Source organism: Cimex lectularius, unplaced genomic scaffold, assembly GCF_000648675.2.
Source record: "Cimex lectularius strain Harlan isolate CLEC.00 unplaced genomic scaffold, Clec_2.1 scaffold61, whole genome shotgun sequence".
NCBI lineage: Eukaryota > Metazoa > Arthropoda > Insecta > Hemiptera > Cimicidae > Cimex > Cimex lectularius.
This window is the reverse complement of record NW_019392650.1, coordinates 1,591,145-1,605,951: the sequence shown is the minus strand read 5'-3', so window position 1 is coordinate 1,605,951 and position 14,807 is coordinate 1,591,145. Positions and strand designations below refer to the sequence as shown.

The 14,807-nt window shown below is 40.3% G+C and overlaps 2 protein-coding genes across 3 annotated transcripts; one reads left to right on the top strand and one right to left on the bottom strand.

Moving 5' to 3' along the window:
* The first annotated feature begins 829 nt into the window (after nucleotides 1–829).
* On the top strand, nucleotides 830–13,844 carry LOC106672679. Of its 2 annotated transcripts, XR_002911018.1 has the most exons (3): nucleotides 830–1,566; nucleotides 3,062–3,425; nucleotides 12,012–13,276. XR_002911018.1 is itself a non-coding variant. In XM_024230632.1 (2 exons), exons 1-2 carry the CDS (start codon nucleotides 1,015–1,017, stop codon nucleotides 3,356–3,358), a joined length of 849 nt encoding a protein of 282 aa, XP_024086400.1. In that variant the 5' UTR covers nucleotides 830–1,014; the 3' UTR covers nucleotides 3,359–13,844. The 2 variants fall into 2 exon arrangements, 1 of the variants encoding a protein (XP_024086400.1); XM_024230632.1 differs by having other exon boundaries at nucleotides 3,062–13,844.
* LOC106672658 lies at nucleotides 8,674–9,198 on the bottom strand. The gene has a single exon (XM_014404243.1). The coding sequence runs from the start codon at nucleotides 9,196–9,198 to the stop codon at nucleotides 8,674–8,676; it is 525 nt and encodes a 174-aa protein (XP_014259729.1).
* Nucleotides 13,845–14,807: the final 963 nt, after the last annotated feature.

Sequence of the window (14,807 nt, the reverse complement as noted above, 5' to 3'; positions counted from 1 at the left end):
ACCCACAGGCACCTCATGGAAAAAGCTATACCACCAACATGCCTCTGTGGTGATCAATTAGATGTATTACACTTACATTATTATTATTACATTATTATTATTACATTATTATTATTATTATTACATTATTATTACTTTCGCTCCCTCCCTTTTGTCTGAGGTGCGCTCATTACCTCAAAATCCCCTGAACTATAAAATAAATGTTAGGGAATGAACAAAAATTGATCAAATCTTCAAAAGTCTAAAAATGGGAAATCTATAAACTTATATAAATTTCCATAATTTCCAATAAACCACAGGTAGTACAAAGTTGTTTAAAAAAAAATAATAAAAAATAATCTAGAGATAAGAATGAAACCAGTCCAGGAGAGAGTCAGTGATTCCAAAAGATGAGAATTTACTAACTAATAAAGTCGAGAAAAATAGCAACTTCCTGCCGATGTGCAGCAAAGAAATTCAATATATAGTTCTAAAGGGTAACAAATTGGTGTTTGCTGATCAAGATGGATGAATTATTATGAATTAACTATTTTTAAAAAATCAATCGTTCGTTGTCACTCACGTTTACCATGTTACAAATATAAATAACAAAATATAGCAACAGAATTTATTTGGCAATAACATTCTACCTGTAACTTGCCTATGCCCGTTTTGTGCAATACGTTGCTCAACTCTTCAATATTATCTCCCCCTCAAAGTTCAAATCTGATTATTGTGCAATAATATTGTACGTATATGGGCAACGAGGTTATACGCGGGTTATGTGGGATCGTAATGAAAGAAATTATTGTGCAATAATTTATGACGTACAATATTATTGTCCGTCTGTAGATGTGTACATAATATTGAATTGCCCAATATATTGAGTCAATAAAAAAGTGTTGAATTTTTATTGTGCAATGTGGTAAACATTGCGTCGCCTGTGGACGATATTGCGCAATATTGGTTCAGTCCAGACGATATGATATCAGTTCTGTCTTTACAGTCGTGCGTTTAACATCGACTAATCAAAAAATGGTTTCAAACGGAACCAAAGCAGAAGAAAGAAAATTTATCTTAGAATGTATCGAGTTATATCGGAGTTTACCAGCTTTATGGAACGTGAAGTGTAAAGATTACAACAACAGAATTAAAAAAAATGAACAATACGAACATTTGCTTCGTAAGTACAGAGAAAAGTATCCCGTTGCTGATAAATCGCAGTTAGTTAAAAAATTGAATTCGTTGCGCACTAACTTCAGAAAGGAATTGAAGAGGATAAAGGATTTTGAACAAAACTATGCAGGAAGAGGCTACATAATGAAACCAACATTATGGTATTTTGAGGAAATGAAGTTTCTCACAAGTCTGGAAGAACAAAATGAGTCTCAAAATACTATTAAGTTAAACTACGGCTACAAGAAAGAGCGTAAGGAGGGTACCAACGAGGAAATGAAGTTTCTCACAAGTCTGGAAGAACAAAATGAATCAGAAAATACTATGAAGATAGAGTATGGCATCAAGGAAGAAGATGAAATCAACAGTTTGGGCAATATTGGAACAATCATTAATACTTTTACAATTGGTGTAAGTAATATTTATTTAAGCATTTCTACATTTTATGCAAATGTATGCTGCCATGAAACCTGCCCCACATTATTAAAGAAATTGCTGTAATTATCAATCGACTCTGTTGGCCTTAGCGATTGTAGATGAATTCTCTGTCGACAACTGACAAAAATCTGGTAGTATGAAAGATCCATTAATAGCAGTGCACTACTGCAACATGGAGCTGACAAAATATCATCTGATAAAAAATCCATGTATTGGCCAGTGTGGAGAGACGACTTTTCATGACAAAATATCAGCCAACAAATGTCCACTGTGAAATGGGCCATAGTTAATTATTGAAAATTTATTTTCCTTTTGAAGTAAATTATCTGATTATATATTCTTGGTAATCTCCCTGTGTATGTGCTATATTTCTTTTGTTCCCCAAAATTGATGACTTCCAACCGAGCAGTGCTTTGGCTGTATTGTTGCACCATGCCTGTTGTTTTACAGCAGGATCCTGTTTAACTTTTTCATATGTGTTATTACCTTTTAACATATTTTCCAGTTTTGTGATACATTCGTCTTTGTATATAACTACAATTTTTTTAGTCTTGTCTGTCTGTAGAACAACGAAAGCTTAGTTCTTTTTAAAAAAACATTTTTGTTTCTGCAGCTCTTACAATTCTATCATAAATGGAATTTTTATGTATAGATGCACTTGTGGTGGTGTAGCTACTTGTCATATTCATGAAGTTTATTATGCTGGCAGGTATATAAGTTATAATGCGGTTGAAGTATTATACATATAGTTAGCAATAAATTAGTTTTTCTGAAAAACTATAAGCAATATCAAGTTTTTCTAAACGAATTGATAAATAACAACCGAAATATTACCAATATAATATTAAGATATTAAATTTAAAAATTATGTTCATGTATATAGAATTATGAAAGTTAAAAAAGAAAAAGGAATTGTTACTCTTGCAAAAAGACAAATTGTTGTTGCTGGGATGTTTGAATATGTTTGAATAAACGTTTAATAGTCATCACAAAAAGCATAAAACTAGTTTTGAAAAGAAATCTGAATTTTTACCCCAACAAATTAAATATATCGTTATAAAAGAATTAGTAATTAATAAAACTAACAGTAATTTACTGTTTTTTTTTCTCCAAAAAATCTTATCATTCGGTCCTAAACTTAGCTTACCTTGGCCCTTAGAAAAAGATACCTCTCCCAAAAATCATTATCTGATATTGCTTTTGCAACTACAGTAATAACCCAAATATCTGATGTCCACCAACAACAACAATAATAAATTTGTAACTGTAATTTACATCATGCCATCAACAAAATATGAAAAACTATAATTGTGGTATGAACCTGTAGGTGGTGGCTTTCCATCTCCTGCTCTCATTAAATTCAGAAAATTCCATTAATGATTAAATCCATTTGTAATAGCTTTCCATTCAACTTCTGTTTCTGTCCACTATGCAAAATATGTTTATTTAAATGTGCATTTATTTACAGAGCAAAAATGGTCCTCCAAACAAGAAGGCAAGGAAACTCGACGAGTCTGAAGAATTAATATCTCTGCCACGCAAACATCTTGAACAACCTCAAACTTACTTTGACAAAATTGCTTCATCTTGGGCAGTAGAACTTCAGAAAATGGTTCCACAGCAACAATTGTTTGCGAAAAAGGCCATCAATGATATATTGTTCGAAGGCCAAATGGGCACTCTGCGCAGAGATTCTGTGCAAATTAATTCTTCATGTTGCACATCTACTCCTTATAACAGTATGCAGCCAAGCCCCATTTCATGATTCAACTCTCTGTACACATGAAAACCAGTTAATTAAAAGAACCTAAGGCACTCTTATGCTTCTCAATGTAAGTGGCTTACATATAAAATATTTTTTGGAATCCTTCAGGCTGTGCATTCTCCGCTGTCAACAATGATTTGTTAATTGCTTCTCTACCTCTCACATTCTATATAGCTCATTAAAAATGATTGTATTAAGAGAATTATTGCAGTGCATTATCAGTTCTCAAGGACCAGCCATGTTGAGCATAGATGGGTTTCCTTAACTCTAATACAATGTAGAAAAAAACTGCTATCTCAGTGATCTTAGTCTATGGATTATAGTGCGCTCTTTTTTTTATCATGTATTTGTGGCAGAACCAAGTAATTTTGGAGATTTGGGGTTTCACTGACTGAAAGAAAGCTCCTGATCAGATCTCTTTTCAATCTTTCTGCCAATTATTCCTATTTTGGGGTGTAAAAATGTCCATTCTCTCCAAGTGGAATTGGTATGTCTAACAGTTCTCTCTTTTGTGCCACTCTTTGCTATCACTTGCCAGACTATCACCTACATTATTCGCGAAGTGGGATACCTTTCTAGGGGGCACTTTTATACTAGCTTAAGTAGGGAAGCGGTATAGATGTTGAAAAGCTGAGGACTAAGAATCGCCCTTTGAGAGGCCCAAGTTTACCTCTCAAGGACTGAATGTATGGTTGTCATTAGTATCCTTTGCTTATTAGGTTGATCATGGTATGAGTTAATGTTGAAGGAAAGCTTTCCTATGTCATTGTTTTATAACAATTTAATGTTCCCATGGTTGTAAGCATTAGTAATGTCGAAAAACACTACTAATGTCATTTCATTAGTACACAAATTGCACTGAGTGTCTGTAATAAATGTTGCCAGGTTGTTGTCTGAGTTATGTCTTCTAAATCCGTGTTGGAAATTTGGAAGTTATGTCCCTAGATTTGACAAATCATTCGAGACGCTTCTATGGGTCAATGAAGGACGCTAGTTCGGATGGTTTACCTGGTTTTATGAGGGAGTTCGGGATGCTCAGGGCTCAGTGACAGTCCCTTCTTTCCATATAGAGTTAAAGATTTCGAGCAATTGTAATTTAGCTGTGGGAGGAAACCTGTTTAACATTAGGTAGTGAATCGAGTCTATGCCAGGGGCTATATTGCTAACTGTAGAGAAAGCCACTTCCAGTTCTTCTATCCTAAATGGGAAATCTATGACAGGATTGTGGATGTTATTCACCTTGTTTAATTGCACCAATTCTAGGACGAATGGAAGAGCTAGGGAGTTCAAGCAAGTCTCGAATTAGCATTGGAGCAACATTTCCTGTGACATTATGGCCGTGACAGTGTTTACGGGCTTACTCTTTAAATAAAACCCCTTGTTTTCAAAAGCCAGACTTTTACTCATATATGAACATAATCCCACAAGCATAAAATCCTCAATCCCCCCATACCACCAATACCTCCCCCCCCCGAGTTCTCCTCTCAGTCTCAACCAATACGTCATATCTCGGAACATCCCCCTTTTAAAGATCTAGTCTTTTTGGACACTTAATTTTCCGTCCATATCTGCTCACGACCTGTGGTGGTGTTTCAGGTGTAGACGTTGTCCCTGGAGATGTAGTTGGCGATTCTTTATGGTCGTCCTTTCGTCCTCCAGTGGATGATGGTGTTGCTTGACCGGGTATAGATTGATCTGCTCTTGGTTCCTGAACTTCTCCACTTGCTTGGGTAGTAGAAGTATTAGATAGACTCTGTTCATGATGGGAGTACAGAATTATATGACCCGGTTTCTCCTCACTGTCCTTTTATTTGTCTCTACAATGTAAGATCGCGGTTCCTTGGCTGGCGTGATAATAATAACTCTTCTTTTAAGTGGGATATCCAGACTTTGTCTCCAATGTCGAACGGATCCAATGGGTGGGTGCACCCCATGTGTTTGAGCTGGCAAAAAAATAAATAAAATGGGAAAAAATAGGAAGAAAGAAAGGAAAGGAACGCTTACTTGGCTTTTGTGGACTGTATGTTGAAGTAACGGAAGAGATCTACAGGCCGCCACGTGAAGTTGGAGCCCCAGTTGCGACGACGATGGTGACCTGCAGGGTGAATAGAACGTGGGAAATCGTGAAAAAGGTGTTTAGTGACTGGGAGTTTTGTGGCCCTGAAAAGGACCGGTGTTGTGTTGAGAGATGCCGTGACGAAGGTATGAGTCCGAGACCGTGCGAGTGGTGCCGTTGGTAGTGTTGTGTGACTGAGTAACCGTTGGCTAAGGTTGGTAGACTCCACAGAGGCCGAAGGTACTGGAATGCAGCAATTAGCCGAGGGGGCAGCAGTTGGCGTTAATGGCTAAGTCGGCGTTTAGAAGGCGAGATCAGGTAATGCTGCGAGTACTCTTGCTATCGTCGATGGTGTTCCATTATTGATAGCTCGTCGGGCTGACGAGTCTGGTGTAGTAGATTATTAGTGATATTTGAGACTTCGTCGGCCTGACGAGTCTGAGGTCGTTGAATATTAGTGATTGGTGATATCTCGTCGGGTTGACGAGTCTGATTCCAGCGGGGCAGTGCCCCTGCTTATATAGGGGAGAGCTCTACTCTGATTAGCTGCAGAGTGGAGGGCGAGAATATTCCATAAGTCGTAGTGGCACCTAGCGGGATCGTGGAAATTAACTAGTGGCTACTACATAGCTCCCCCAATGGGCGAGCCATTCAAAGCTGCAGACCAATGGTGTTGGGTGGCGTGTTCTTCCAGTAGTTTCCCCCAACCCCTAATTTGCTTCCAGGAGCATTATCACGTCGGGGTCACCAATGTAGTGTGGTACGCTCTGTTGATGTCGAGCGTTGAAAAATTTTCTTCCCGTGCAGTTGGTTGGTGAAATCTCTGATGTTGGGCACTCCGTATCTGTCGGGTTTAGTACAAGCAATTAGCAGCCGATAGTCTCCGCAAGGCCGGATTTTTCCGTCTTTTTTGTATGCGACGTGGAGCGGGCTTGACCACAGGCTCTTCGAAGGTCGGCAGGTACCCTGCTCCATTAAGCGCCGGAATTCTTCTTTCACTGTTTGCTATTTATAGGGTGGTAACCTACGTACCTTGCAAGTTACTGGCGGACCGACGTTTCTTTTACCGTACCGTGTTTCTTTTAGGTCACTGGTGAGCTGGTACAGTGCAGTTTCTGTTGATCTTCCTGCTCTGTATGCATGCTGACAGAAATGGAGAGGCTTGTTTACCAGTGCTGTCGTTCTTATATAGTTGTCTATCAGCTTTTCAAGGGTCTTTAATAGAAAGGATGTTAAGCTGATTGGTCTGTAGGATTTAGGTGATGTAGGGTCTCTTTTTCCCCACTTTTGGTATAAAAACCACCTTTGCCCTACGCCATGTCTGTGGTATTTAGCCTAGTGCTAAACTATATATACTATCATCGCAGGAATGTTGGAGCAATTATATTCATTTCTTTTTGGAGCAGGATGGGAAAAATCCCATCTGTTCCCGGTGCTTTATACGGGCTGAAAGTGTTAATCGCCCAGAGGATTTTCTTCTCTGTGATTATTTCAGCTCCTTTCTTCCAATTTTCTTTCTTGGGATTAACTGCTCTCACATTTTCTGGGGGGATGTCATAGGTACTATCTGGAAAATGTGTACTTAGAAGGAGCATTGCTTTCTGTTTTATGTCTTCTGTGTATTTGCCTTCTTTACTTCTTAGGGCAGTGTTTATGTCTGATCTGTCCTGTGCTAGTGCCTTGTGCAATCTAGCTGCTGTGGATACTGTAGAGATTTCTCCGCAGAATTTGCGAAAGTTCTCTCTTTTCGCCCTGCGGATAGCATGGTTATATAACCTTTTGTATTCTCCCCAGTTACTTGCTATTCTAGCTTTGTTAAATGCTTTCCTGGTTTCTTTCCTTAGTTTTCCCAGTTCTGCATTTCACCAAGGTGGTTCTTGTCTACTTTTTGGGACCTTAACAGGGCAGCTTGATTCATATGCATCAATTATATTACCTGTAAGTTCCCTAACTGCAAGTTCCAATTCATTGCAGGTCTTCGGTACTCTCTTCACTGTTGTATGGTTTAAACTATATGTTACCATCTCAGTGAACCTTGCCAAATTTGTGTTTCGGGGATTTCTGTACGGGGTAGGGTCTCTCCTATCTGATTCGATGTCGAACCTTATTATTCTGTGGTCTGACATCGATTCTTCACTGGAAACCCTCCAATTTTTTATTACTTTATGTAGGGCTTGGCTGCAAATGGTAATATCCAATACTTCTCGTCTCACTTTGGTGACAAAGGTAGGGATTGATCCTATATTAAGTATATCTAATTTTTCATTCACAAAAATTCTATGAGTGACTCACCTCTTCTGTTGTTGTTAGTGCTTCCCCAGATTTGGTGATGTGTGTTGGCATCGCATCCTACCAACAAGGGGAGATTCTTCTTGCTGCAGTAGCCGGCTAGCCTTCGTAGCTCATCGGGAGGAGGGTGGTCCTCCTCTCCTGGGAAGTATGCCTATGCTACTACTGCTTCTTGTCTCTTCGCATCGATTGGTATCTCTACCTTGATGGAAACTAAGTCACCAGTCATGAATTCTGAAAGACAGAGATAATTAGTGTTTTTCCTAATCAATAAGCATTCACGGGGATTTTCCTGTCTGGAATCCCATACAGTCTTACCATCTTTACAGGACGAACCTCCAATTTGTCCTTTCCACTGCCAGGGTTCCTGGATGAGAATTGCCCATAGATGTTGCACGGTGAACATCCTAGCTATTACTGCCGAGGCAGCTTTAGCGTGGTGGATGTTCACCTGGGCTATTCTCATTTCCTCCATATAGGGTTATTCTTTTGGGGGAGGAGGAGGTGTCTCCTCTCCCAATAGCTTCTCCTCGGTGAGTACTTTTGGCTCCGTCTGTAGAGGAGGAGGGGTCTGGGTTCCCAAGACAACCTGGTCTACCTCCATCTCAGCAGTATTTTCGGAGGTAGTCTCCGTGGGTGGAGGCATCGCTGTAGGGGCCTGCTTCTTTTTAATGGATGGGGGGGTGATTGGGGTGGAGGTGTGAGATTTCTCTCGTTTTGTTACCTCCTCCCCCTCCCTTTTTCAGGCCTCTCACCGGGATCCTCCCAAAACGAAAATTGAGGGTATATCCTCTTGAAATTATCGTTTCTGCCGAGGTCTCATCGATGCCCAGGATCATGACAATCTCAGGCCCCTCTGCCTTCACTGAGTGAACTTTCCTCTCCTCAGCGCAGATCCCATCATTCTGCGCTTTGATCAGAGTTAGGGTTCTTGGTTCTTCTCCTAGTTTTGTCCTAGGGAAGAACACCACTATTGAGTGAGGTTTGGGAAAGCCTCCCCTACCCTCACTGTCAGTTTCGTTCGTTTGCTTAGCTCTAGTTTAGGGGCTATTTCCTGTAGCCATTGTACAGTTTTGCCGTCTTGACAGTCTAAGGCCATCATATCCGGCCTGATGTGTATGCCTTCAAACTGTATTTTGGCTTCCCATCCTTTTAAGATTTCTTCAATGAGGGTTTCCTCTAGATGGGTCAGCTCTTCCGTTGTTAATGTTACCAGAGGGTATTCCTCCGGTAGCAAAGCCACTCTTATGATCTTTGCTGCTCCGGCATAGCTTACGCTTGGAGCAGCCTCCCTGGCTCTAAAAAGCGCCTGAGGATGGATGGCTTTGCCGTCTTGTCTATCCTTAGTTCTTTGGGGGTAAGAGATTGCTCTCTTGCTGGATGATTGTACCTCCAGTTTCTCTTTTTGAATTTTAGCCTTTCTTTCGTCGGCCAATTTTCTTGCTTCTTCGGGTGTTTTCCCCGATTTTATCGCTCTCAGGTACCATTTGGTCATAGCACTGCTAAGACCTTTCCTGAGGGTCGTCTTTCCCGCCTGGTTCTCCTAGTTTTGGCAATTCGGCGGAGACTTTTTTCTTTCCTTTTGGTTTCCCAAGAAGAGGTCTATATTTCCTAGTGTCGCTACTTGAAGGTGTTGAACCCTTCGTTTGTGTGGTGTTGAATTTCCCACGTAGCGACTAGTATTTGTCTTTATTAGGGAGAGGTAGTCTCTCCTTTGTTTCTAAGGACTGAGTGTCCATCAAGGGGTTGGTCTCCAGATTGCTTGATGTGTTTGGAGAGCCACATTAACCCCGGCTGCCAGTGAATCACTCGGCACGGAACGCATGACCTTTGATTGAGGCGGATGCTGTTTTCTGTCAAGCCCAAGATTCTTTGGGGGGGATAGGATGGAGGGAGAGGGGTTGGTGGAAGGATTTTGTTTAGTGAGGAGTGGTTGGGAAAACGATTACCTCACTTAGGGATAGGACACCCCTTTAGCTTTAGATCAATATGAATCCCCCGTCAAGACGGTGACGAACGTTTCCCGGGGTTCACTACTTGGAAGCGGGGTTGGTCTTTGAACGTTGAGGGAGCTGGCCTATAATGAGTTGGAACCGTCGTTCCTGGGAAGTGATGTGGTTCGACCCAAAGATTGTCTCTGCTTGTACGAACCATAAGGCAGGGTCTTCCTCCCAAAATGCTGGCAGGCTTACTGTAACGTTTTCAGCATGCACTTGTTCCGTAGCCTGTCCGCCTTCGGCCATCGCTCATGAGAGTTATAAATAGAGCTCTTTAATCACGTCGGGGTCACCAATTTTGTGGTGCGTATTAGTGAGTGAGCTCTGGTGGCCGATGAAATGCGTCAAGGCTTATACTAAGCGGGGCCGTGCCTGAAGACAGGCAATTAATGAAAACTCTCGAAGAGGATGTCGAGTTGTGATCAGGCGAAGAAGAAGTGATATCCGCTAAGTGAGGAGAGCGTTGTAGAGATAGTCGCACGTCTGGAACTTGAAGGTAGACTGACTGGAAGGCGAGGTCGGCCTGCTTATATACCTATTCAGAGTGGAGGTGCTCGTTTTTGTTTGGCCGCAATGTGGAATGAGGCGAACATTCCTATTGGTGTCCTTGTGCGTCGACGCTCGCGCCATCTGTTGTTTCGTGTTGGTATTACTGGTGAAGATTGTTTGCCAGAGATGTTGCTAGAGTAGCAACGGTCAATTGAGAAAATGCATAACAAGGTGGATAGAGTTGGAATGGATGAAAATGTGGGAAAAACTTCGGGTTCCAGGGATTTGGTTACGAGAGGGGTAACTTAGGGTTTTCAAAACTAGGTGAAGTGAGGACTTTTGAGGTTAACGACAGAAAAGTTGATTGTTCGACATCGAGACGAGAACTGAGAGCCTACTTGATTCTCCCCGTCTTTTGTCGTAATTCCGTTTGTATTTCCGTCTGTACTCTTCTTCTTTTACTCGAAGGAGTGTCGTAGCCGGATTTTTACAGAGATAGCGAGCTAAGCGTTGTAATGTATCTCTCAGTTTCCTATCTATGGGGAGTTCAACTGGTGAGAATCCGTTAGGGAGTGGCGAGTTTCTGTATGCCAAAGTACTAGGTAAGGATCATCTTGATTTTTCTTGAGCAAGGATTGGGCTATTTTCATAGCTGTTTCTGCACTCCCATTGCTTTGATGAAAGTGTGGACTGTTGGTTCTCAGCTGAAAATTGTATGAATTCTGAGTTTTCCTTCTCTAGTCATCCCGATAATATATTCTTTCAACTTGTCGCAGCACCATGCTACCGCCAGCGCTTCACGTTCGATATTTGAATAGTTGTGTTCGCGTTCTGAAAACGATCGAGAAATGTATGATACTGGTCCTCACCCTTCTTTTTTTGCTGCTGCAAAGGAACACCTCCTGCCCCGTAGGATGAAGAGTCAGCAGAGTAGGCAGTTGTGGGTCATAGAAGGCCAGTAAGGATGCCGCAGTTAATTCCTGTTTAATTCGCTCAAAAGCCATTTTCTGTAGTGGTCCCCAAGTCCAAACATTTTTCGCGCAAAGCAAGTCGGTGATAGGTTTTAAGATCTCGGACGGTTAGGTATGTATTTTCCCAAAAAAATTCACCATACCGAGAAACCTTTGAATGCCTTTTACCTTGTTTACCCCTTTTTTAATACCTTCAGGGGGTTTTAAGTTCACTGTAGCTTTCACCTTTTCATCATCAATTTTAACGCGACGAAAGTCGATGTCCTAGAAACTTAACGGTCTTTTGAGAAAAAACAGTTTTTCCCCATTGCGAGTGATTCCTGCAGCCTGAAGTTTGACCATTACCGTTTTTAAGGTGCTGAGGTGATACCAAATGGAAGAATATAATATCATGGACAACTCCCTGAACCGCATGCTCTGAAAACACAAAGCTCGAATAACGTCTTGTTTATCTTCGCTTTTTAGTGACTTCCTGGATGTTAGTCACAAGGCAAGCAAAACGCCTTTGTCGGTTGCATTTCAAGCACTTAACATTCTTCGCAGGACACAATCTCTGCGGTGGAGAGCGCCGCTGCACCATTAGCACTTCCCTTGTGGTTTTCCCCTGCTCGCTCGGTCCCGGCTGTGATTTTCTGAAATGTCTAATTCTGGGATTGATCAATCGCTGAGGTTCCTAGATCGCCTTCAAGACCTTTTTTCTGTCGTTGCATTTCCTCCAAACTACGAAAAGCATTAATCGCCTTTTCAAGCGTCAAGTCAGCTTCAAGTGGCAAACTTTAATTTTAATTGTTTTAATTAGCTACATTTTTAATTTAATTAATTAAAATTTAAACTTTGGTATCTCATTCCAGTGGTAATGCCCCTCAACAGCATTTCGTTTTCGAGAGTACCCCATTCACAGGATCTCGAGAGCGTGTGAAGATCTGTAGTCCTCAGCAGGTTCTAACGAGCCTTGTTTCCTTCGCAAGAATTTAACACGTTCATATGATATATTCTTTTTTGGAATGAAATGATCCTCAAACCGTTTAACGATTATTTCGTAAGAACTGATTTTGTCTTCAAGATGAGATGAATCCAATATTTATTCCTTTTCGCCCATGCAGTATATGAGTATATTGACTTGGTTCTTTCCCGGCGTAATTTCCAACCGCTTATCGCACGATAGCGTTGGAATCGCCTTTTCCAAGTTGCCCAATCGATTGGCTTAAACGTAAAATTGTCAGACTTTACCTGCACGTGTCCCTCAAGCCAGGATATAACAAAAAATTTTGCTTCAATGCTAACTCGAGACTTGCTTGTATCTAGACCTGGTCATTAGACAGTCTAGAGACTGTCTGCGGCAAGTTGAGAGACCCCGGTCTACCAGTGTGTACGAGCCTTAAGAACTATCTTTTAAAGTAGTCGATATAATTTTATACGATTTTTCCCTGCAATGCGGATATACCTTGTGGAATTATTAAGCTGGCAAACAGCATTGGATTTACTTTTCCAAGGTATTCCCGTTCCTTCTACATAAAGAAAAACCCTCTTCGGTCTTCCGTTAAAAACGATTGTTGGTTAGTCGTTTTCTATAATTTTGACATTTATTTTTCCTATCAGACTGGATGACTGACACATTTTTTAAAATAACTTGGTAGAGAGTTGGGAAATTTCGTTAAACTACCTATTAGTACCTTTGTTAGTACAGTGATAGTATGATTTATGTACGAAAACGTCATCATTTTAGAGTGATGACTTCCGTTTTTCCCTGACGGGGAGCAGAGGGAATAGTCGCCTAGGGGTCCCCCCCCTGGAGCCCCCGTAATTAAATTTCAAGCACCGATATGTACTAAATGAAACAAAATGAAAAGATACTTATGTTATATAAAGGACAAAATTAAATAGAACGTGAAATAGACATGACCTTTCACTCATGAGTCAAAACCGATTCTGTCCTTCAATGTTAACACCCACAACACTCGTAATTCTCGTCCTTTATCAGAACGAACACAAAAATATAACTATTCACTGGCATTTCTAGAATTTTATGTATTGGTAATAAGTTTTATACTGTTGATCTGTTTAATAATAATAATAAAAATATATTTTTTAGAACTGAAAAATTGTAAGTAAATTTTTATTATAGTAGTAAATATTTTATAATATACTTTTATTTGATTTTTTATATGAATGTACACCTAATTGTATATGTATAAGTAGTATATATGTAGTAATTAGTATAAATAAGAAGTTTATTTTTTGTAATTTGGCTCTTGCCTGTATGTTTTAAATAAATAACAGAAAAAAGTGAATTTTGTCAACAACAAAAAATGCGGTTGTAAGTGCTTCTCAATCTGTAATCACTTGGAGCCCCAAACCCTATGTAAGGTGGCTCGAGCTCTATGTACGATATTTTGCCAGCATATGAATGCTTCTAGTAAGCATAGAAAGCACATTGTCCATGTCTTGAAGTTGTGTACGTGGTTGAGTGTCAGCTGAATAGTCAAAAACCAGGTAATTGCTAATCGGTTCGAATTATTGTGTACTTACAATATCACTATACATATAAAAAAATAGATGCATATATTTTTTGCAGAGCAATGTGTTGACCATAATTCACTGGTCAGAGTGTGCAATTTTGTAACATGTATCAAATAACCATAGCAAATACCGTCAGAAAAATATATAATTAAATGTAATGTGTTTAATTTTTGCAAACCCGATAGGATTCTCATTCCATCAAATTAACTACAATAATGTAAGCCGATCCAAAAAAGCTGTTAAAATAAATTCAAAATCGTAAGGGAACTTCCAACATATGTTAGAAATAGGGGCATAGACGCGGAAGGTAGTCCCATTCGAATAGTCTGCCCACTGTGGGAAGGTCGTTAGACACAGTCTATCCAGTTGTGGGACACTATAAATTTGGAGGCCTGTTAGCCGGGTGGGGGTGTAACCCTTCGTTGGATCCATCGACATGGACGAGGAGACTGCGAAACGGAAACTCCCGATATTTACGAGTATTGCGCGGCCAAACCTTGCAAAGAAGGAGGTTGATCAACTGGCCCACCGGTTTTTGCTTTTCCTTTATCCCTAAACTGGTTGGAAAACCGGTATAAAATGGGATGGTTTCGAAGCAGGCAGTCAACTCAAAGACATCCCCAAGTCAAGTCGAGAACTCAGTCCAGACTTCCAGATCAGAAAGCAGCCACACTCCGTTTGGGACTCAGTAGAAAGGGCCAGACATTGCAAAAATTAAATAAAGTCGACTGTCGAGGGCCCAGGACGATCCTGGAAAACGCTGAATGATGTGAGGTGGAAGCTGGTATTGACGAGCATTGTTTGGGGTAACTATTGTGAATAAGCTCATCCCAGAGTAGAGTTGTGGCTGACTTGCCTTGATTTTTTATTTGTTTGTCATATTTAAGAGGGACCATTTTAACAATAAATGTTTAAGAATATATCTCTGGTTAATTGTATTTTTGAAATCCTACGGGATAGACAGGAACTTAACTATTTCAAATTACAAGATACTCATCAATGTACATATTTTTGGAAAGTTTTTTTGACGCAGAATTGAACGGTGTAAATGGTTTTTAATTTGGGGCAAACTTTTACAAGTTACTCCCAAAATACTTTTTCCGACAGTTGCTCAGATAGACGAAATC

Bases quoted from the DNA above. Each gene is read 5' to 3' on its own strand.
- LOC106672679 (XM_024230632.1), top strand. From the start codon at position 1,015: ATGGTTTCAAACGGAACCAAAGCAGAAGAAAGAAAATTTATCTTAGAA. The intron at 1,567-3,061 runs GTAAGTAATATT...ATTTATTTACAG, and splicing joins TTAATACTTTTACAATTGGT to AGCAAAAATGGTCCTCCAAA.
- LOC106672658 (XM_014404243.1), bottom strand. From the start codon at position 9,198: ATGACCAAATGGTACCTGAGAGCGATAAAATCGGGGAAAACACCCGAA.